The sequence below is a fragment of the Paroedura picta genome, chromosome 1, assembly GCF_049243985.1.
Source record: "Paroedura picta isolate Pp20150507F chromosome 1, Ppicta_v3.0, whole genome shotgun sequence".
Taxonomy (NCBI): domain Eukaryota; kingdom Metazoa; phylum Chordata; class Lepidosauria; order Squamata; family Gekkonidae; genus Paroedura; species Paroedura picta.
The window spans coordinates 176111293-176135796 of NC_135369.1; the positions used below are offsets into that span (position 1 = coordinate 176111293).

At 43.9% G+C, this 24504-nt stretch overlaps 1 protein-coding gene across 2 annotated transcripts in view; it reads right to left on the reverse strand.

Moving 5' to 3' along the window:
• Window positions 1-24504, reverse strand: part of RANBP17 (RAN binding protein 17) — a 270399-nt gene that overhangs the window by 58220 nt on the left and 187675 nt on the right. For both annotated transcript variants that reach the window (XR_013226934.1, XM_077312908.1), the window contains exons 21-23: window positions 17157-17264; window positions 10498-10580; window positions 1852-2066 (exon numbers count right to left, since the gene is read on the reverse strand). Coding sequence is in view for 1 of the 2 variants with exons in the window: in XM_077312908.1 (XP_077169023.1) it covers window positions 1852-2066; window positions 10498-10580; window positions 17157-17264 (406 nt within the window). In the remaining variant the exon portion in view is untranslated. The remainder of the gene's footprint in view (window positions 1-1851; window positions 2067-10497; window positions 10581-17156; window positions 17265-24504) is intronic.

A 24504-nucleotide genomic window follows, 5' to 3' on the forward strand; every position in this document is an offset into this window, starting at 1 on the left:
CTGAACCTCTGCTAACACAGCAGAAGACAGTATCTGCAGAAGAGAGGAAACACTCTTCTATTCTGTAACAGGTTGCAGCATTTTTTTTTTTGCTGTGGCTTAAATAATATGCTCCTCCTCAGTTTCCCAGAATCACAACCCAAGTATGAACAAAAATACAAATCATAGTAATTTGTATGAGGGGTTGTGTTCAGCTGAATATGACCTAAAATATGAAAAATACAATATCTGTATTTCCAGCTGTTCCTTTAGACTGAAAAATTCTAAAGTTAAGGAGCATTTAAAGGGGTTATAGTCCCTTTAAATACTTTGCAGGTGAACTCACTGCCTGAAGGAGTTTAAAGGTATTGTGAGCCCTTTAAACACCTTCAGAGTTCAGTTGTGGTTTGGAGAAAGCATTTAAAAGGATCATAATCCCCTTTAAACATATTCCCTTCCCTCACTGAAAGCAATGGAGGATGGGGGCACCTCCAAAGAAATGGATCCCCTGGTCTAATCTTTAAGAAACATGACGGGTTTTTTTGAGGACAGGCACCAGCAGATATGCTCAAATTCAATGCCTCTACCTTTAAAAAGGTCTCTCCAGAGTCTTAGATACCCCCAGATCTCCATTATACTCTATGGGAGCCACTGACTATTATTATTATTATTATTATTATTATTATTATATTTCTAGCCTGCCGCTCCCCTGAGGCTCACGGTGGGTAACAACATGTAAAACCCGCATAAAACCCCTAGTACAAAAACACCTAAAACAATCCCCAACCCACCCAACTCACCCTACCTGATGGCGGCGGAACTATCAAAAAAACCAGGGGTCACTGCGGATGTAGATGTAAAGGGGAGGCCCGATCTAAAAGGGGGGGGGGGGGCGCCGGCCTCAACCATAGGCCTGGCGGAAGAGCTCCGTTTTGCAGGCCCTGCAGAAGGATGGTCCTTACGAAGTATAATGCAACTGAAAAAATTCAGGATTCCCGAATATTTACCAACTCAAAATACTTTACTGGAATAGGGATTTGGGAATATCAGGAAATACTGGTAGTTTTGGGGTTCAACATACTTGAACCCCCAAAATACCAGGTGTTAATAACCAGGTGACTCGATCTTATTCAATGCTGGCAGGAGAGCATAACAGCTTTCTCCCTATCTCCTTCCTATCAATTTAGTGAAGATGTCCCTTTGTTAAAGGATTGCCAAATTAGACACATGGGTGGGGGATCGCCACATGTAATTATATACCTACCTTACTTATACCTACTTATAAGTTCATACACAAGAGAACTGTTTAAACTCCCCCCCACCCCAGAACAAAACATGGATATGAGGTTAAGGTGGAGGAAGGGGCATATTTTAACTCCCCATACTTATGGGCTCCTTAAAGCAAAAAAAAAAAAAAGAAAGCTGAACTCCTCCTTTTAGACCCATGCCTAGTTTGATTCTCAATGCGCTTACTTGTTCATCACAAAAGCCGCAATATGGCTGTGAACCCAACTAGACCCCAGCAAACAAGGCCGTGAGGCTTGATTTATGCTTCACTAAGCAGCGAGGCAATCCCACTGCCGCTTGGGAGGGCTGATGCAGAAACGCAAAATAACTCCGCCAACTCTCGTCTTCTCCTGTCATTTTAAATATTCTGAAGTAAACCCCTATCCCTTGATATGATCATGTGATTTTTTTCTCTATTGTAGGAACGGAAATAAATCCGGGTAATCAAGACTAAAAAAAAAAAAAAAAATGCATTCAAGCTGTTCTAGACTCCTTCCCCCCCCCCCCCCCCCCACTCCTGGTTTTAAGCCTTTGGTGGTGACTAAATATTTTGCATAAAGACTCCCAAGATGAGTAATTGCTTACTAGCAAGTCACTGTGGGATACCGAGAGAAGCATTTTGACAAAGGCCTGGAGTGCATTGTCAAAGTGGTTGTCCCCATACAACTTGAAGACTCCAAAGCTGACATAATTTCCACACAAGGCAGATTTGAGTGCAGAATAACAGATGGAAATACCCTTGAGTTTCAGTGGATAAACTTGATCTTTTGACAGCGTCCCGAGGGACAGGATCTGATTACCTGTTTGCAAGGGGGGGGGGAAGGAGAGAAAAAGGAAACTGATGTAAGTTAACTGAAAATCCCGGAAACTCTTGTCACTTAACATTTTCATTTTGCATGCATTTTCCCCGTTATTGATCAGCTGCACTTTGAATTTCATATTATGGAATACTTGTAACAACATTAGAAAGGAATCACATAAACAGGTTTCAACAGAAGTTGCATGCTCAAACTAGAAGGCAAGATCACCAACTCTGAGTTTGGCTCTATATGCCGGGCCTTGCAAACATCGCCTATGCTAGGGAAGAGCACTGGGTCACTTCAGAGGATTACTATACACACATATTCTCAAGACAAATGCTTCCTTTGCAAGGTCCAACTCTTGTGCCAGGCTACAAAAAAGCACATTTCTCTTTTAGAACTTCTGTGCTCTTCTGAAACAGTGGTGTAATGCGTTCCTAGTAGGGGGTGATGCCTACTTGGAGCTCACAAAAAAAAATTGGATCTTTTTAATGGTGGCAGGCACAAAACCCATTTCATGGTGATGGACATCGAGCACTTAAAAAACCAAATTTCCTTTAGGTAATGCTGGGAGAGAAAGCTTTAAATGTTCCACTTGTGAAGGTGATGTTCAAAAGTCCATGAATATTCTATTCCAGTGTTTCTTAAAGGGATCTGCAGACCTCAACCTCAGGATATGCAAAACAGACACGAGAGGAGCATTACTGCAGGTTGTGCAAAGAAGACGAGAAGGGGGCTGCAGCTACCTCCGATACACTTCTGTGGTGGGACCTTCTTTTTTGTAGGCACCTAAGGAGGGATGAGGATGGACATGAACGAAGAGGGCAGCCTCGGGCAGCCAGAAAGCAGTTTCCTGTTGGGTGGCCTACATTCAATGATGCCACTGTGAGAGAAGAAAGAAGATGCCCAGGAATTTCACTGGCCCACATCAAGAAGGCAGGAAATTCCCCAAATAAACCAGTCAACGCCCCCTTCTTCTGCAGAGCCCTTAGTGCTACTGCTAAATAACACAGCATTGCTTGAGGCAAGACAGAAAGAAAAAAGGAGCTTCCTTCCTATGGTGTTTGGGCAAATGCATCCATGGATATGTCCGTGCTCCTGTTCATACATGAGAAACAGACAGGAATATGAAGCACCAGGAATATGAAGCACCAAGCATGCCCCAAGTTAGGGGATGAGAAAGGAGAGGGCCTTTAGGGGATAAGAAAGGGGAGGGGCCACAGGCAGCCATGTATACTACTATGTTTCCCAACTGTATTCTCCACGACTGTGCCACTTCTGGGGTTTCTCAAGGCCTGAAGAATATTTTAGGGGTTTCTCAGTAGTAACAAAGCTAAGAACGGCTGACACAGAGGCAGTAATTCAGAAACCCAATGTAAGTTTGTTGCCAAGCAACGTTTTCATGTTTGATTTTAACATATAACTGTTTTTTTATTTACATTGATAATGAACTGAACTGCAGAACATACAGACTGAAAGGTTTTCAGTTCTTCAAGCAAATTTTGCTATCAATTAAATATTTTCATTTATTGTTATTAAGATTTACTGCCACACAGCAGTAAATTCTTTGTTTCCCACCTGGAGCCTGGCATCCCTGCATCTCTATGACCCATTATGCATGGGGGGAATAACGCACATTTGGGGTGGAATGGCGGCGACTAAAATCACCGATAACGCACGGAACCGGCTGCAACCGGCTGCAGCTTCGGTGCATGCCTCCGAAAAAGCCGCATCAGCGAAACGTGGTGGAAAGTGCAGCTTCCGGGTGACCGGGGTGCAACCAGAAGCGGCGCCGGGATCGCCGCGTGCATAATCGGTTACTCTGGGTTTTGCCGCCATCGCGCCCCCTCCCGTGCATAACCGGTGTGCTTCGCATCTTCCCCTTCCGCGTTTTCCATGTGACCCGAAATCGCCGTTTCGGCGGCTGTGCATAATGGGCCTATGAGATCCAAAGCCAGAGAGTCCCCCCTCCCAAGCAGCCCTTTTCTCCAGGCGGATCAATCTCTGTTGCTTGGAAATGGCCTGCAACTCCAGCAAATCCCCAGGTCCCACCTGGAGCTTGCCATCCCTCAACCTCTCTGGGAATCCGTACCACAGAGTTTCCCCTCTCAAGGTTTGGAGGAGGGAGATTTTCTTGAGGTTTGGAGGTGGGGCCTCAAGAGGGCAGGAGAAGGAGTAAAGGCTGCCTGCCAGCACCATGGGACCCATCACAAGCCGTGTTGGTTCGTTCATTCATTCGTTCGTTTCTTCATTTCTCCCTCCCCTCCCTCCTCCCCTCCCTCCCTTGATTTACACTTCTGCCATGTACGCAGCCCCCAGGAAGGCCTCAGTGCAGGTGTTTCCCTGGGTGCAATGGGCTTTGCCTCTAGTTTGCAAAAAAGTTCAAAGAACTAGTCAGTGATTGTCCAAAGTCCTCAGCATTACATTTCATAAAAGCCAGAAGAGGTGCTGGTTATGCTGAAACCTACTTCTATAGCCTGGTAGAAGAAGACAGCTGGCAAACTGCTGTTGGCATAGACATGTTTTAAAAACTTAAATGCTATATTGAGGAAAATAATTCCTCAAGACTATATAGGAAGGGGCAGTTTCTAAATCTAATAAACAATAAATTAAAGAGGCAAGTGTTAAAGAAAGGCGTTGGGGAAGGAGTTTATGTATAGCAACAGCCATTCTTAATTGTTAGGTATTTTGGGGGTTGTGAATTTTAGGATATTATGTTTTTAAGATGTTGATCTGTATGTTTTATGATGTGTTTTATTGTGAACTGTTGTGAGCTAGCAATGCTGGGAGCGCCAGATTAGAAATATATAATAAATAAACAAATCTCAGGACTAGATGCCACTCGTTCAAGAAATGTTCCCGCAGACAACTTAAAGAATGTCACATCACCGAGCTGGTGGAACCTATTCAAACCCCTGGATCTGTCCAAAATTATCAAAGCAGCCAATAAGATGAATTAGCCAACTACCTTGTTAAGGAAGCAGAAGAAATCAGGGAGAAAATGTCTCTAAGCGTCCAAGGGCAGAAAGGAAGGGCTGTTTCGGAAGACAGAAGACAAGCAGGCAGAAGAAAAATATTGGGTCACCTTCCATGTGCCGCCCACTCCCAACAAAATAGTATTTCCAAAAGTGAAGCCTAATATGTCATATGCCCTTTCTTAGAGACTCTACGATAAACAATGCCATCCCCTATAATTCTGTTCCATGATCCATCACTGGCAGTCTTCAAGCAAAGGTTGGATACACACTTTTCTTGGATGCTTTAGGATGGTTAGGGCTGATCCTGCGTTGAGCAGGGGGTTGGACTAGATGGCCCCTTCCAACTCTATGATTCTATGATTCTATGATGCTGCCTCTGACTCGCCAATACAGCTGGTAAAAGCTTGGGCTTCAGGACTTCCAGCGGTAAAGAGTGACATAAAAAGCTCACTCCTCTCTGTTTAACCTGGAGTTTTTAATCTTCAGGTCTTTCACTTTTGATAATGTCATGTCAGTGCTCCCTCTGAGATGTTTCGCCTCTGTCTTGAAAGGCACACAGGATTATAGAGGCATCATGGATCCCATATGTTACCTGGATGAGTTCCTATTAACAGGGTAGCTGGCACAAACAGCCGTGACACCTTGCATCTCAGTACAAGTGTTATAGCCTCAATGCACAGCACAGAAATCCACAATGCGCTAAGAAGTAGGAATGACGGCCTTGTAGGGAATGAAAGTTATTTCCTTGAACCATAAGCCTGCTGCAATCACCCGTCGGTTGCACTAACCCTGAATAAGGGCTCTCAAAGCATCCAAATCAAATTGTTCACAGGGCAGCTGACTTATTGATATCACCGGCCAGATCATTAAAAAGTAAACAAAAAGAGTAGCAGGTTTTGGGGTGGCATTCATCAACTTTTGGACCCGCCAGATTGCAGACCTGCAGAACATCCACACTGCAAGGATTCTGTACGGAGGAGCAAGGGATAAGAATGAGCCGCAAAAAATCCATCCCATTATTAAAATTGGCAATTTATTAAAAATTAATCATACTTATTACCCAGTGAAGAACAATTTAACTAAAAGAAAAAAAGACTTTAAAAGATTTTATTAAGTTGCTGGGGTTGGAATGGATGACAACACTAAGCTTTGCGCCATAGATGTTCTAGAAGCAATTTAAAGCTCATTAGAAATAATGTCCCTGGCTATTGGAAAACGGGGTAAGGCGTAATCCTCATCCAAATGTTACCTGGGCTATGAGAGCAGGAAATTGTTCTGTGCTACTGTGGCTAACCTTGATGCTGACCCTGAACGGTAACTGCTAGAACAGCTGAAAGCTGCAACAAAATTAAAAACTTACATCAAAGTATATCATGACAGAATGTAGATAAATAAAAAAGAGCATATTGAAAATATTATTCTCCTGTCAGTCTTCCAGAACAGTGAAGGAGAAGGGCTACTAAAAAACCCCACAACCCCTCACGTACGCTAGAACGGGACCCATTTTAGGGTCTAGAACAAATCGCTCTCACCTCCTCTTGTACTTCTTTCAGCATATCGGAATCTGTGTTGGCACGATCTGTATTAGAGGCAAAGCCCATTGCATCCAGGGAGACAACTGGTGCTAGGATGTACACCTGCACTGTGGCCTTCCTGGGTGGTGGCTATATGGGGAAAGGGTAAATCATGGAAGGAAGGAAGGAAGGAAGGAAGGAAGGAAGGAAGGAAGGAAGGAAGGAAGGAAGGAAGGAAGGAAGGAAGGAAGGAAGGAAGGAAGGAAGGAAAGTCTATGCTGGGTCCCATGGTGCTGGCAGGCAGCCTTTACTTCTTCTCCTGCTCCACCAGATTCTTGAGACCCTGCCTCCAAACCTAGTAACATTCCTAACCCAGGGGTCACCAACTTCCAGGTATGGTCTGGGAATCTCCTGGAATTGGAGGTAAACATGAAATAATTCATAAACTTGTCACAGTTTCTTCCTTCAATGAAAATATTAAATTGACAGCAAAATTTGCTTGAAGAACTAAAAACCTTTAGGTTCTGCAGTTCAGTTCAGTCTCAAAGTGAATCAAAAACAGTTGTTGAAAAAATGAACTTACACTGGATTTCTGAATTACTCCCTCAATATCAGCTTTTCTCAACTTTTTTACCATTGAGAAACCAAAATTTTCTTCTGGTTTTGAGAAAACCCAGAAGTGGCACAATCATGGAGAGTACGGTTGGAAAGCATAGCAGTGTACATGCCCACCTGGGGCCTCTCCTCTTCCTACTCCCGCTACAGGCCCATCATTGTCCATTGGGTGGGGGCAGGTCAATATGTAAATAGTCATATCACCCAATAAATTTATAGCAAATTATATATTAAAAATAATTAACTCCCACTCATTCAGGAAACCCTTCTAGGGCCATCAAGAAACTCCAGGGTTTCACAAAAACCTGATAGAGAAAGCTTGATCTATGTGCTCTCTCAGCTACAATCAGTACCATGGGACCTGGGGATCCGGTGGAATGAAAGGTCCTCTCCAGATGGCAGAGATCAGTTCCCCTGGAGGAATGGGCTGCTTAGGAGCGGGGGCGGGGGCTATGTGGCACTCCCCTCTCCATCCATCCATCCATCCATCCATCCATCCATCCATCCATCCATCCATCCATCCATCCATCCATCCATCGAGAGAGAGAAGCATTCCTCCCTTCTCAAATTGCAAACTTTATTAACCACACAATCACCTCTCCATGTAGGAAATACCTGAGTGACTCCCTCCTTGGATTGCTCTGAGAAGCCATTGGCCCAAATTTCCAAATTTAAAGGGAAAGAATCCCATAATAGTCAATGAGCGAGTCAAAAGACTTGCACCATCCTCCTGCCACAGCTTCTTCTGCCAGTGCTCTAGCCATTCCTGGCTGAGGGCCATCTCCTATTGGAGGAATACTTCCAGGGTACGCAAACTAGGTAACGGGTGGGTTTTCCTTTTGCAGCTTCGAAAATATAATGTTTAGTAATATAGACAGACACCCATATCCTCTCAAACTCGCATGGAACAAACCCACACCGTCCTTTCTGACATATCGCTAGATCAAGTCTTATGTATTTTCCTGCTCAGTTCCTCTTGATTCATTGCTGGGACTTTCAACGCCAGCTGAGACAGTCCCCACCAGAAGCCAAATATTCCATGGACTGGTCACATACACCCAGCCAGGCAAGAAAATGATATTCTTAGAAGGCAAACAAAACTCATTCAGGGGAATGTGGTGACACTTCCAAGCCTCCTTTGGCAGCAAGAGCTGAAAAACAAAATGGTCAAAATGGGAGGGGAGGGATCCAGGTTACTAAAGCTGCCAGTGACTTCTTGACGCTTTTGCATCCTCTTCTTGGAGAGGCAGAAAGGTGATACCGCAGAGACAAGAAGAAGAGGCGGTACCAGCAACAGCAGAACCATAAAGATGCTACTGAAAAAAAGTGATGGGAACAGGAAGACATGAAGAATGACAAACCAGATTTATTTAAAGGGCTTATGAGGCTGTGGGAAAAGCCAGGAGGGGAGATTACATCTTGGGAACGCAGCCTCCGTTGTCTAAATGTTATATTTATTTGGCTATTTTAAATACAGATAAATTTACCTCAGCATACCAAATGCAAGTTAGATAAAATGCTGTTTTGGTTACTATGAAGGGAAATTTCATTCATTTGTGAAATCAATCTCTGTTCACAGACTGTGGGGCAATTTGCATCGGGATATTTCTCCCAAGAACTCGGCTCTAGCAAGAGAATCTTGAGGGGATAACCCCACTCAGCTTGTCTGACAAGAGGACAACATTTGGAAAGCGTAACTCTGAAGATTTTGCCTCAATCCGAGAAAAGAGGAAACCTGAAAAAAAGCAAAGGAACCTGCAAGATTGGGTGGAAAGGTGGCATAAAAATGTTTTAAATAAAATTAATCAAGAAGTTCCTTCCACTAACACATAGATGCTCTGGATTTTGAATCTTACATATAGAAAAAGACTAGAGTCAAAGCCAACCAATAGCCTTTCTGGCCTAGCGTGAAATTGATTTCTAGGCATGTACATGGGGAAAAATTCGGTACTTTTTGGATTCGGGGTTTCCTGATTTGGTACGTCGAATCAATCGAATCACTGATTCAGTATATTGATTCAAATTTAGCTGATTTGGGAACACTGAATTGATTTGAATGATTCGGGGGACACAGCTGCAAGGCAACTGATCTCTGGGGACCCTTTAAATGCTGATCCATCATGATCACCGGATTGGCAGCTCCCCCCCCCTTACAGCCTTCCCAAGCAGAGAAAAGACAGCTCATCGCTGCCTTGAAAGGGTGTGACATTATAGAGCAGACAAATGGGTAATCCCAATATATCACTTGCATAGTGCCCCCCCCCCCGCCCCCGCAAGCCTTCCCAGGCAGAAAAAGAACCAGCTCTTTCCTGCCTAGGATGGTTGGGTCAAGGAAGGAGGTATTTAGAGATCTGACAAAAAGGTGATACTGAAGGATCAATTGTTTGGAGGCTCCCCCCCCCCCTTCTAGGCAGCTAATAGAGTCAGCTCTATCCTGACTGGGAAGGCTGGGGAAGGGGAAGGAAGCATTTAAAGAGCTAACGCAAACGGGATCCTGATGAATAAACTGTGTGTGTGTGGGGCGGTTCTCTCCCTTCCTGGGCAGCAAAAAGAGCCAGTTCTTTCCTGTCTGTTAAGGCTGGGGCAGGTAGAAAGAGGCATCTCAAAAGCTGATAAAGAGGTGGTCCTAACAGATCACCTGTTTGAGTGCCCCCCCCCTCCCAAGTCTATCCAGGTAGTGAAAATCCAATTCTCTGCTGCTTGGGTAGACTCGAGGCTTGGGAGGCATTTAAAGAGCCACCAAGCAGCTGATTTTGACAGATCAGCTGTTTGGCAACTCTTCTTCCTCCTCAGCCTAGAAAGGGCCTGCCAAGCAGCTGATCACTGGGATAAATAGTTTGGCATGTTCTCCCCCTTTCCCTTTCAAGTTTAAACCACCCAAATCACCAAATCATGATTCAAAGGCGGGTTGCAACTAGGGTTGGGAAGATTTGGCGGGTTGCAACTAGGGTTGGGAAGCAGGGAAGATATGTGACTATCATGTCCTCCACTGATGTATCACTGGATCCAACCTGATGCTCTCTAATTAAAGAGTTACTTCACCTGAGCCTTATCCCTAAGAACTTAAAATCTTATAAGAACTTTCCTCTGAGAAATTCAAAGCAGGTTTAGAAGAGCTACATCTAATAGCAACGCAAACATTTTAAAAACCCTACATTAACCGGCAATTTACGCAAGCGATCTGCTTTCCAGAGGTATTCTAAAGCCATCACAGTGGGAGCTGTGAAGATCAACATCTCTGGAAGCCAGATCCTTTTTAATTAAAAAGAAGCATGCCTTTACTTCCTAAAGGGTCCAAGAGATAAAACATCAACAGATACTCACTGTAAGTGCAAATCATCTTACTCGCCTCCCTGAAGAGGAGAATTCCATTAGGGGATGACACATCGAAATTTAAACGCTGTGATCTGGGGAGGAAAAATTGAGCAGATATATGGACGCGTACACACACACACACATACATTCACATGGTCCAATGAAACACAGTTTTACATTTACTAATTTAGGAATTAATATAGAACTGTCCGGAGGGATAACATCAGTGTCCAGTTCTTCATCCAAATGCCTGTGGGAAGCTCACTGGTAGGCACAGCTCTCCCCTTCTCAAAGACATACTGCTTGTGATCACAGAGGTTCCATTTAGCGACCGCAAATAAAGACTGCTAATTGACCTGTTATCCATAAAGTTGCCTAATCTTCTCTCTCTCTCTCTCTCTCTCTCTCGGTATATATACACAAACACACACAAAACTATATGATATAAGGAAAATACAGAAAGAATAAAATAATATTTCTCATTTTAAATTTGTCTCTTGCTTCCACAGATACAAACATGGTTGAGACGTACCTAAGGGACCAGAACTGCCTAAACTCACACAATTTCCCAGGGTCTGCAAAAGAGAGCTCCTCCACCAGGTATTCGCTTGAGTCCAACTGACCCAATAACATCTGCTGGTGCGTTCCCCCCAGACACCCCCTCCATGTCCTGAAGCAGCCTGACCTCCTAGGGGGTTCTTGTTCTATATGAGTTGTCGTTCTACTTGAAGCCTCTGTTAGTTTATTGTTGAGATGTTATCTATGACGGTGTTGTGCGTTCAGACTGTTCTATGTATTACTCCTGCAATGTTTTCTGTGAACCGCCCTGAGCCGTATGGGAGGGCAGTATAAAAATCTAATAAGTAAATAAACAAACAAACATGGACTGCAGGAGATTTCCCACCCTTTGCGTGAAGGAAGGCAAAGGCGAGTGCTGACCAACTCTATGTCATCCTAGGTGACAGCCTGGTGAAGTATGGGGAGTTTTGGGGGCAGGATCTACCAGCTGGTGGGCCTCCCCTGCCAAAGGTGGCATTGGGTGGGCCCTGGGTGGGCCCCGGGACAAGTGGTCAATGACATTGCAGGCGGTGTCAGCAGCTCTGCGGAGAATGTCCTGCCGCCACCGCATCCTGCGTGGTGCCGGCGGCACAGGCTGCTGTTGGGGCCCAGTGCCGACGGCACATACTTCGTAGACCAGTGGTCCCTAACCTTTTTATCCCTGGGGACCCGTCAACACTTGACAATTTTACTGAGGCTCGGGGGGGGGGGGGGGATAGTCTTTTGCTGAGGGACGTTGCCGCCGCTTGAGCCCCTGCTCTGCTTGCTTTCCCGCCAGTCCCCCTGACTTCCTGCCGCCCGTTGTGGGGTGCTGTCAGCAACAGCCCCCGAGGCAACAGCCAGGGAGGAGGACGAAGAGGAGCCGCAGCCCGGTACTGACTGATCCCTGGACCGGTCCCGGTCCCCGGACCGGGGGTTGAGGACCACTGTCGTAGACGATGGCCAATGATGGGCCTGGAGGGGTTGGGAAGTGGAGCTATGCTTCCCAACCATATTCTGCATGATCATGCCACTTTTGGGGTTTCTCGATGCCTGAAGAATGTTTCCGTAATTTCTCAATAGCAAAAAAGTTGGTCTAGAGCAGGGGTAGTCAAACTGCGGCCCTCCAGATGTCCATGGACTACAATTCCCAGGAGCCCCCTGCCAGCATTCGCTGGCAGGGGGCTCCTGGGAATTGTAGTCCATGGACATCTGGAGGGCCGCAGTTTGACTACCCCTGGTCTAGAGGATGAAGAGAACATTCCCTTGAATACACAAGACGAGGAAAGAAAACAGGCACGGATATATCCTGGAGCCACAACTCTGGCTCAAAAAATCACCCTGGAGTAAAAATAAATCTTATCTTAAGGAATGGGGATTCACACCTAAATGTTTGTAGTTCACTAATTTGACAGATATTATATGTACGGGGAAAATGACCATTGCAGTAATAAACAGCACATAGACATTTTGAAAGGTTTAGACATCAATTGGGACAGAGGAAGGGAGAGGCTTCATCAAGGACCTGTAGGGCCATGGAAAAAAGGTATTTAAGAACATCACCGGGGGGGGGGGGGGACAGGTAACGAGATTAAACCTTTCTTGCCACCCCATAGAGCAAATCTTTCCCACTTAAAACAGCAAGAGAGCTATAGTGTTTCTTCAAGCTCAGTAAAAGTTCTTGGATCTGGGCAGCTTAGCAAGTCTATGGTTTTCTTCAGATATGAGGTCTAAATAAAGGACAATCTTTTCCCAGAGGAAAAATTAATAACTTGCTGTAATGGCCTGATCATCTGGAAGGCCCAAGCCAAGGAAGCATTGACCTTCCTGCCTACAACATCTAGCTTTCAGCCTTCCTTATCAAGGGGTGCTGAATGATGCCCTTATTTCTCCCTTGGATGGAATCTATAATGATGGTGCTAGCTGTAACATGTTAAACAGGAAAGCAAAGCCTTCTTGCTTTGTTCTGTAAAGGTTCTCGATCCTTCTGGCATAGTGGAATCAAAGCAGGTTTTAGCCACGAACCCACAATGATTTCCACCGGCCCATCTGTCATGGGCCGCAGATCTGGTGTCCACGACTTAGACTACTGGATCAGTGGCAGGTAAGAGAGCACAGGAAACCTCAATTTCAAGGGATCAAGCCACATGCAATAGTTGCTCTGCATACAGTCAAAACTTCTAGCAAGAGAGACTGAAGCAGGGTCTGTCTTAGTGTCCCCCAGTGATGGATAGGGTTGGGCGCTTCAGCATCCGAAGCAGCTGTTCGTGCCTGATGCAGCCAGCACTGCGGTGTTGAGGGGGGAGGGGAGGCGCAGGCCTCGGTGGGTGCACACACGCAGGCGCAGAGCTCTGTGCCTGCATGTGTGCACCCACCGGCACGCCGATGAGACCCTATCGGAGCTATCACAGTTCTGCAGGGCCTGCAAAATGGAGCTCTTACACTAGTTCAGTTGAGTCCAGGGCAAGGAAGATCTATATGGCTCCTTTGCCAAGTGTTTTAATTTTTCAACATCTAGAAAACATTTAACATCTATACCCACCCTAAGGCTGGAGCCCGGTCAATTTGGTGAAGCCCAGTGGGGGTGGGTAGGTCCGGTTTTATTGATTGCCTTGTGATGTTATTATGATTTTATGAACTTGTCGTAAACCACTGCGATCTTGCTGGCCCAAGAGCAGTGGTCAATAAATTTAATAATCCTTCAGTCAATCAATCCACCAATCAATCAATCCATCAATCTGTGGACCGGTCAATTGTCAATGCCAGGGACAACATAGTTATACTGGTGTAATCATATGTACCCCTTGACAAATGGACTTAAACTGGACTATTTACCAGGAAGGTGAAAAAATCCAGTTATCTCAAAAGTCAATGAAGGGAGCGGAGGGTATATGCCATGTTACTTACTATTGGAGATCATTTCCCTTGTTACGTATGAGTGAATGGTGAGAAAGGGCACCATTTAGCCAAATGGACAAAAGCCTTGTGAATTCCAGAAACATAGTCAGGGTTTTTCCAGGATTTGCTTGATAATTGCTGAGTATTTAATTTAACTATATTCAACTATGAATCTACACTATGGGACACATTCTCCCCCCCCCCCAAAGAATGTACCACTGTAGCTAATTTGAAGGGCAAATTAAGTTGAATCATGTGGGAAAATCTACTCTTGAACAAATCTCCTAAGATTCTAATTGTTCCAGAGAAACAGCACTTTGTATCCTTTACCAAGTTTATCTTCTGGCTATTGTGAGCTTGCCATAACAGGCTCTTGGGCTTGTTTTCTGTAGGTATTTCAGTACACCACTGAAACGCTCTACAATTCAGCATTATATAACCACGCAAAGATCTGGCAGATGGCAAAAAGGAAAGCAAAACCTCTGTTTATCATCAAGCACAATTTGACACTGTGTAACATATTTTAACCATGTCAAAGTGTATTGTATTATGCATTTTAACCTGTAAAACCTAATGTGATAACAACTCGAGAAAAAGCAAACCCATCCCTGATGACGTTTCCTAAAGGGAACAATAGAGATTTTCTGCATATCAATAGGTAAATGAATACAATGAATATGCTAAGCAGTTGCATGAACTCCCTCCTCTTTGGAGATTTGCTCTAATTGTTCCTCTTTGTTTCTGTTTACCACTGGTGGTGCTTCCTTAAATTCTCTCCTTTGAAGATTTATCACCATCAAAAAGAAGTCTTTTGGAGCATTATAAATTTTGGACACTCTAAGTATTGCGGGAGGGACAATTAGTATGTCTCAAACAGTAAATCCATCCATGCAAAGCTGCAACTAAGACATCAAAATGCAGATCTTAGATTATAAATATTAGATTGATTTCAACTGAAAAAATATATGCTTTTGCTTGGAAGCCAAATTTCAGATTGGTGATATCTGTGGCTAATTAACACCAAAGTCAAAAGCATTTTATGTTTTTTTAAAAATGGTGCTTTCCAGTAAAGAGCAAATAGATTCAAAATTCCAAAAGTGGACGAAATTTCTGCATCAGTATCTTAACTATGCAATCTGATGGATATGCCCAGCAACCATGTTATTATTACAATAATTCTCCTCAAATTTCTATCCCCTATTCTGTGTTCAGAATCCATGACATCATCTCAAACTTCACTTTTTCACACCTGTTAGTACAAGAGAAAAACAGAGGTTCATGCTAAGAGGGATCAACATTCCCTTCAGGAAAAAAAAAACATTAAAATATTCATAAGGACTAGGTTCTCAAATAATTCCTACAGAAACCTGTTTGTACTGCTTTTAAGATGTGCATTGTCGGCATGCTTTTAAGATGTGGAATACATTGCACTCTCTGCCAGGTGGAAAACAGGGGGGGGGGGGGAATCACCATTATGCAACTCATTAGAGGAAATTCCATATTCCAATCTTCAAGGACTCCCACAGTGGCTTACAGAATGGTCTACAAAAGGATACAGTGTAATCATAACAACTGTCAACAGCCAAGAATCCAAAAAACAGTAAGACATCATCATGACATAGCGTGCCGCTGTGTCTTCATAACTGATTAAGGGGTAGGTGAGCAGAGAGTGGGCAGGGCCAGTGCGGGTGAGGGGCCTTCCGATTGGCTTCGCGCCTTCCGATTGGCCCCTCACCCGGATAGACAAGAGCTCTAGCCAGTTGGGTGAGGGGCCAATCAGAAGGTGCGAAGAGCCTTCCGACTGACCCGTCACTCGACTGGCTAGAGTTCGGCGTGGAGCAGCTTCCCTGCGGGCCTCGGAGCAGGCCCACCGTATCGGGGACGCGGTGGCCCTGCTCTGAGGCCTGCAGGGAAGTCGAGCACTTGGAGGGGGCGGCCGCTTTGCTCACGGCCTGGCGAGGTTCTCACTGTGGGGGGGGGGGGGGAGAGGTAGGTGCAGCCGCCGGCAGCCCGGTACCGAGGCCTTCGGTACCGGGCTGTATTACCCAGTTACTTCTGTCTTGTCAGGATTAACCCATCATAGAATCCAGACTAGTATGGAAGTAGATAATCTTTATAATCCAAGAAATCCTGGAGTTGGGAAGCCATTTGATATCTGGTCCCATTCCCCAAGTATGGGAAGAGAGGTCTGAAGTAATAGTTAGAATCCCACAGCAGTCCTCGGCTGCGTTTCCTGAGGTGCCACTTGCCATACTACTCATACGTTGTAATTTTTATGTTTTCTACTCACATATAATTTTTATGTCCTGTTTTTAATTTTTAATGGAGTTTATTGTTTTTTTTAAATTAATGGTTCCACGAGCTGGTTCCAGGAGTTGCGGGGAATAATAATAATCATCATCATCATCATTAGCGATCCCCAACCTGTGGGCGGTGGACCACATGTGGTCCTTTGACTAATTGGAGGTGGGCCCCGAAGGACGCCTTCTCCCCCCCCCGGCCCTTCATCCTCCCCAGCCCTTTACATCACACTTCATTGTTGTGGCGTGTCTGTATCTTATTTTGAAGGGATGTTTAAACATTACCATAGCGATCAGAGAGTGCTAGGGCAGTGGTTGAGAGTAGAGGAGTAAACTACCCCCCCCCCACACCGGGCCTCAGTAAAAGGCGTTGAGTGGTCCCCGGTGAGTGGTCCCCGGTGTTGAGTGGTCCCCGGTGATAAAAAGGTTGGGGACCACTGATCATCATCATCATCGTCATCGTGATTGTAATAATAATAGAGGTAAGCAGAGGTACTCCTGGGATATAGACCTTCTAGAAGAATCATAAGAATTGTTACTCATCTTTAAAGAACAGGTTTTCACTCCTCCCTCAGTGTGACCTGAAAGGGCTCAAACTGTCTTTGTTAAGTCCAAAGTAACTACGAAAACTGGAACTCAGGAACTAGATTGCAGGGGTCGCAAAACTATTTAAAGACTCTGCCAAACAGTCCATGGACTACAATGACCATGAGCTCCTGCCATGAGATTCAGCTTCAGCACACACACACTATATAAACTATAATAGTGGCTTCAAAACTGCAATCAAGAATGGTTTCAGGAAATCCAAAGCTTGTTTTGAAGCAATCCCAAATATCAATGACAATGAGTTCTCTTTTCCCATAGTCAATCGCAGTATAGCGTTCCATAACAAAACCACCAGGACGGATAAATCAACAGGAGGGTGAACTATACCTGTTTTGCATCAGCTCGGCCAGGAGCTTCAAGATCGGAGTCGTACATGCCGGTTCACGATACCACAGCTCAATAGCTGTCTGAAGAATAGTGAGATATGACGGGTATCTTTTGGGAAGGGAAGTTAAAGAAGTTCAAAGCAAAAAGAATTAACGTCATGTATGGTTCAGTTGTACGACTAAGGCTACAAATAGCCTCTCGAGCCTGTTCTTTCGTCCGCTGTAAAATGTTGACATTGATGTGGAGCCAAATGGCTTTAACAGAGATTAATTACGTGCCAGTAATCTTGTTCTATAAAGCTGCGCCATCACTGGACAGTCTAAAACGGGGGTCCCCAACATGGTGCCCGGGAGTGCTCTGCTGCCCACCAAGTGTTTTCAGAAAGTGGGCATAGCCTGATGGGGGCTCTTTCTCAGCAGGGCTTCCCACTGGCCACTGGAGGTCTGATTAGCTCTGCAGATATTCAATTAACACTGTTTACGCAGCAGCTGCAACCATTGTGTTGGGTTTCTTTTGTCCCTCACTAATCATACCCAGTGAATTTTTAAAAAAATCACTCCATTTGTTCCCTGAATTTGTACTGTATGTGAATGTCTGTGGTTGTCTCTGCCTCCTATGTTGGTCATTTTGTGGTTGGCTCTGCTTTCTGTGGTCACATCCACCACCCTGGGTCGGAATACCAAAGGTGACCAAAGGCTCCCGGTCAAAAATCTCAATGGTCAGAAAATGTATGAAAAGCCTACGGACCAAAACGACAGCAGCAGTTATGAACGCTTAAAGATCAGCAGCATGAGATAACAAAACATCTCTAGCTGCAAAACGACAAAACTAAAAGCAAAAGGCAACCCCATTGTTACTTTTCAAAATCCTTATAAATTACTTTTCAGAATTCCTAGTAAATGGAAAATTACAAAGCAAGAAATTAAATGCATTTGATAGTTACCATTCTTATACCTAACCAATGCATATTAAAGAAAAACAGAAAGGGAGAATGTTTCCTCCTTAAGGACCTGGGAACCCCAATATTAGATATCATGGCTCAAATTTGGGTCCCATCTGAAATGTCAACAGGGGCGGAGAAGTACAAGGTTTTTGAAACTTCATAATATAATGTGGGTCTATTCATAGCAGGAGAGGGAAGTTCACAGATATATATATACAATTTTTCCATTTCTCATAATGTTGAGATTTTGGCTTTTGCAGGAATGTGGCGCTCCACCCCGGAGGGCCAGGACAGATCTCTCCCGCATGATTCCCATTTCTGATAGTTCCTTTAGCATAACCTAGAGGAAATGCTCAAAGATGCTTGGCTTCCTCAAATGGGTTAGAAAGGACATCACTAAGGAATTAATGCCAGAAAGTCTAAATTGTTTTTTCTATACTCCCTAAGCATAGGCTCATTTCCCAGTAGAACAATTGGAAGCATTTATACTTAGGGATGGGTGATTCAACTTGGATAAATACAAAAACAATTGACTCAATGATAATTTGAATACTTTTTAGGCTTATCCAAGATGAATCAGTTTGAATCAACTGAATCCGAGAAGCCTGAATCGATGCAGGCTTGATTTGGCTGATTTGAGATTTGGCTATCCTGAGGACAAACTGTTTGGCAAGGTCTTTAAATGCCTCCCCCCCAGATGCCTCCCGGAAGGGTCGGGGGGGGGGAAGAGCCCACCAAAGAGTTGAGCCTCAAGATTAGATGTTTAGCAGGCTCTTTAAATGTCCCCCCATCTCCTCCCAGACTGTGCAGAATCTGCTCTCCGCAGCCTAAGAAGGATGTGGGGAGACATTTAAAGACTCTGCCAAACAGTTGATCCTTGATTCCCTTCAATGCCTCCAGAGATGCCAAACAGCTGATCTCCAGAGAGGCTTCTCTCCACAACAGGATCGTCTGCTTGGTGGCTATTTCCACTAAATCGGTTCGAGTTTCCTGAATTGGCTAGACTTGAATCGATATACTGAATCAGAGATTCAATTGATTTGAATTGTACCGAATCAGCAAATCTCAAATCCAAAAAGTACTGTTTTTTTCCTGGTTAATATCCCTAGTTACATAATCCATGGTTCAAATCTCCAACAAATTTCCTTCCAAGTGGAGGGCACACAGTATCCCTGCCCAGACTCACAAAATCCAATGAAAAGGGACTGGGGGAGATCCAGGATGCGACATTCAGTTAAATGATACTTGATAAAATAACACTGAAAGACAGATAGGTTGTCGCTGCCATGGGAGTGGCTGTACAATTCTCCATTAGATGTTCTCTCATGCAGCAAACCTGCTGAATTTACAGTTTAGCTGTGGAAGGTAGAAGTATCCACTTCCAGAGGAAAACATCCCTTGAGATATTAGCATTTTTGTTACTGCTCAAGGAAATACCCAAATTATAATGAATAACATCGACACTGTCCCTACATATTAAAAAAGATTTTAGCGCGATGAAGCAATATTTTGGAAATCTTTCAGACCTGGTGATATGCATTTTGAAACGGCTAATGCAACAGCTGCCAACAACTCTAGGTTTGTCTTGCACTAACTGAGCCTCTTTCAACTTAGAGTGAAGACTTTCGCAGAGTAAGTTTTCCAAGTCAAACCTCACTACATGAGATACGAGTCAGAATCGAGATATCAGGGTCCTAATATACTTAATTTGACAAGGAACAACATCACAGGCATGCACATTATACTGCTCCTTGTGGAATTGATGTAGCACATCACGATTATTTATTCCGGTATTGGTACTCTTATTTGAAGCATCGGGTATGAATCAACTTTCATTAAGGGCATTAAGATAAACTCAGCACCTTGAATTGTGCCAAGAAAGCTGTAGGAGTCAGTGAGTATGCTGGAGTACTTAAACCAATATGCAACAAACCTTGTCTGGAAGCAAGCCATCGTGTTCTCTGCTCCTCTACGCATACGCGCAGAACTCTATCCTTGAGGACAATTGCATCCTGCATTCTCTGAGTTTCAGTGGCAGGGACAAAGCCTTCCCGACAACGCCCAGCTCTGCACATCTCATCCAGCAAACCTAAACAAAACGCCATAGAGGACGTAGCTTCTTGAAAGAAACACATAATCCCCTGCCATGGTGGTTTCCCCAAGTCCTGTATGCCAAGATAATACAGTCCCCGGGCCAACTTGAAAATGCAGGCCTGGGCTGTATTCAGACATTACACCCCAACAGAGAAAGAATATCGTTTATTGATGTGCCCATGCTCCTTCTTAGCCCCTCCTGCCTCCATCTTCCTCCAGTCTCTTCTGAAGACCCACTCTGTCAGGAGCTTCTGACGGATGCTTAATTTTTTCCTAATTAATTTCAAACCATTGGTTCTGGTCTGACCCTCTGGGGCAGCATGAAACAACTGTGCTCCATCCTCTATGTGAAAGTCCTCAAGAACTTGAAGATATGATATTTTTATGTTCGCCACCTTGTGGAAAGGTGGCATGAAAATAATAAATAATGAGTATCAGGAAGACAGTCTTGAAACTGAGATTCTGGTCCCATTTCCTACAGCAGTGGTTCTCAACCAGTATTGTGTGTACTGCCAGCAGGATGCAGCTGTGGTCTAGGTGGGATGCAGGATTTTCATAGTTAGTGCTAAGAATTCACTCTTTCCCTGGAAGTGTCTTCAGTTGTTCTTAACTGTCAGATTATCTACCTGTGTCCTTCTGGAATGTTCACAGCAACCTTGGACACTTCATGCTTCTCCTAATGCAGACTATCTGAACCAGGGTTTCATGAAGCCGTAGGGCTTCTTGACAGCCCCGGAAGGGTTTCCTGAGTAGGTGGAATTTAATTACTTATACATATATTATTAAAAATGTGCTAAACATGTATTGGGGTCATGTCGACCTGCCCCCACCCCTCCCAAAATGGACAATGATGGTCCTGGTGGGGGTGGGAAGGAGAGGGGCTCCAGGTGGGCATGTCCACAATTCTGCTTCCCAACTAGAACCTGCACCATCACACTACTTCTGGGTTTTTTCAAAGTCTGAAGAATGTTTCAGGGTAAAAAAGTTCCTCAATGGTAAAAATGTTGAGAAAGGCTGTCCCAAGGCCTCATCTGCCCTTCCCAAAGCCAGTGGCTTTGATGCACCACTTCCTGCTGACCCAAACTGCCAGGGATTACCTATTGAGCTTCTGTCAGTTGTTACATCCTTAATACTGACTGTAAATGGATCAACATAATAACAGAACATATGTGAACATATAAATGGACTATCTGGGGAAAGTGGGCTTTTAATCTCTGACATGGTGGGAGCCGGGTTCTTTGACAGAATGATCGGTTAGACCAGTGGTTCTCAACTTTCCTAATGCTGAGACCCTTTAATACAGTTCCTCATGTTGTGGTGAACCCCAACCATAAAATCATGCAAGTGTTCTTTCAAAGAAATTAAACCGAAACTGACCAATGGCATGAAGATCCATTGTTCATGATTGTATATATATTTGTTTTTTTCCAGAATTTCTCAGTTCAGTTCTGCCTCTTGTACCACCATGCTTATCTCGCTCTTTTCCAGTGCTCCAGACAGATGAACGCTCTATATCAATCTACCCCACAAGGCTGTTGTGGATGGTGCCCCCCGGCCAAGCTACTTGCCCTGACGCGACCCCTGTCAAAGGGTCGTTCGACCCCCAAAGGGGTCCCGACCCCCAAGATGAGAACCACTGGGTTAGACGTAAGGTATCAAAGGTTGACAACCATTGGCCTAAGACATAGAGTCAAAGGGATGCTCCACCAGAGCTTTCAAAGTATCAAAACCGTCAATCTGGGCAGGCAGCCTCTGCCAAGTGCCCACATTTTTAAGGTACCTACTGGTCCCAGAAGTGTAACAAGACAGACCCCTCATCTCAATATATTCAATGCTGCTCTTGTGCTGGACCCAAGCCCCATTTGCAACCAGTCTTGCCACATGTTTAGGATCACTTGATGTTCCTTATTCTACAAGGCCTTCCTTACCTTTGTTCTGATTCCAAGTCAAGACTATTCAAGTCCGTGCCTATCACCTAATGGCGGAGCCTCTGCTCCTGGCTCTTTAAACAATATGCTCATCACACACCTACTCACTTTCATCCAGATTTTCTAATAGCATTCTTCAAAGGAGCATTGCCTTTGTTTAGAAATGCATCAAGAAGCCACATCTGACTCTTGTATCTTGGAAGTCCTTGGGCCACCAGACTGAATGTGAGATAGGTTTCTGGAAACCATAAACAGAATGAGTTTATTACAAACTAAGTTGAGAGGGTTTTTTTTTTGGGGGGGGGAAGGATTAAGAAACCCTTAGGGTTGGATCCAGATTAAATTTTCCAGCAGCACACTAGACATTTCTTGCCTTCCACCTCAGCCCACTGATCTCCACAAAATGCTAATCCCGGCAGACAGGGAATTCCTAGGAGAAACATGAGCAGAGTGTGTCCTGGGAAGCAGGACTCATTGGAAGCTGCCAATTTAGTCTGGATCCAACCCTTAGTCTACAAGCATCCAGATAATACAGATCAGATAGATATTACATTACAATTAGCTTTGAGAGGTATCATACTTTGAGGCAGGGCCCACGTCAAAATAATTAAAACAAACAAAGCTAATCGGACCCTGTAGCACGCTCCACAGACATATACTCTTTGGGGGATAATTATCAAAATCACTCGATTCCTAAGAAATCTCCATAAATAGGATTGCACGTAATTTGGGATTTACACTGAGACTGCCGTGCAAAACCCGAAAACACCATTTCTGAATGTATAAGCCAAATCAGCTTTCCGAAATGTAACGTCTGAATCACTGACAGCTTGACATGCCAATATTTCAAGAAGAATGAATGACTTTCATATTCATGAAATTTTTAGTACCGTATCTTTCACCTTTCCTTAGGTAGAATTGTCCAAGAACAGCCTTATACCTTACAACCCGAAATAGCTTTAAAATATTTGGAGATTTTAATATTGCCTTATGAGAGATCAAATAACAACTCCGTAACAGGTTTTTTTTTTTTATTATTACACATATTTGCTCTTCATCCCCTGCCCAGAGGGAAAAACTATAAATCTTTTCTCAACTGAATGAACACCATTTATCATATTCATTTTCTTGTCAATACAATTATGAAAAGCCTTTGGCCTTTTTCCATGGAGTCTGATTTGTTACGGAAACCCAATTAGTATAAGCGAGCCTGCTACAAACAATCCTCTTTTGCAGGATAACATTACTATTCTGCCTACTTGGCTATATTTGCAACTCAAAACGTTTCTGTTAGAATATATATAAAATATATGAGGATGATCATGATTCCCAGGTCAAAGACCAAATCAAAGAGATTACGAATTCTGCTCGTCCTTGCCATCTAGTGGACGGAAACTACATTCAGAACTGTTTCTTCAAATAGAAAAAGACAGCCTGTGAATGTGATCCCAAGAAACCCTAAGAGAACGTTTCGTCTGGCATCACTTGTCTAATTTTTTTTTTTAAGGACGTTGGCCATTTTAAAAGCTGAATGCAATTCTTGCAGCATCGGATAATCACTCCTTGAGCTGCAGATTTCTCCTCTTGGTCTACTTGCTGTTAAATGACTTGCACATTTTAGTTTACATTTGTATACTGCTTTGGCTATTATTTTTCAAGCCAACAAGGCAGTGTTTACAACTTATTAGTGAGATAAATTGTAGTCACGGTGCAATTTTTAAAAATCCAATCCACAAACTAAGGTAAAAGCCCAACAAACCAGCCCAACAGTTGCTTAAAAAAAAAACGCTTATTGTTTGCAGCCAATATGCCTTCAAAAGTCTAAAGCCCAAAGTGTCTTAAGGGGATTTCAAGCAAGTCTAAATCCTCCCTGAGCAGAACAGCTCACAACATCAGACACTAATTCTATTCCTTGAAATGATAAACTTTAGATATTACCAATTTGCATCTCAGGTGTTCCCTAATACAAACGCTGTTGAATTAAATAAGGTGGGTAGCTTGAAAGAACCTGGGTGGGCATCTTGCTTACTCTCGAGAATCATGCATTAATCTAAGGGTTTCAGCCCCAAATCGCAAGTGATTCTCCCAACATTGGAATAGAAAGCCAGACATCCTTCTAGTAAGTAAAAGGATTGCAGAGAATTCATGTACTGGGGATTTTGCCAGCCTTAAGTGAGGAGAGATCTCATGGCACAAAACAACACAGAGATCTGCTAAGATGCAAAAAGACGACTTTACAATTAGCCTCTAATTGCAAAGCCAGAGCAAAAAAACCCTCTAATATTCATTTTAACCAAGAGAGATACGTCATGTTCCAAACTGGAAGGCTATGGATCCATTTCGCGAGAACACTTTGGGAGCGGTACCAAAAACAAATCCCAAA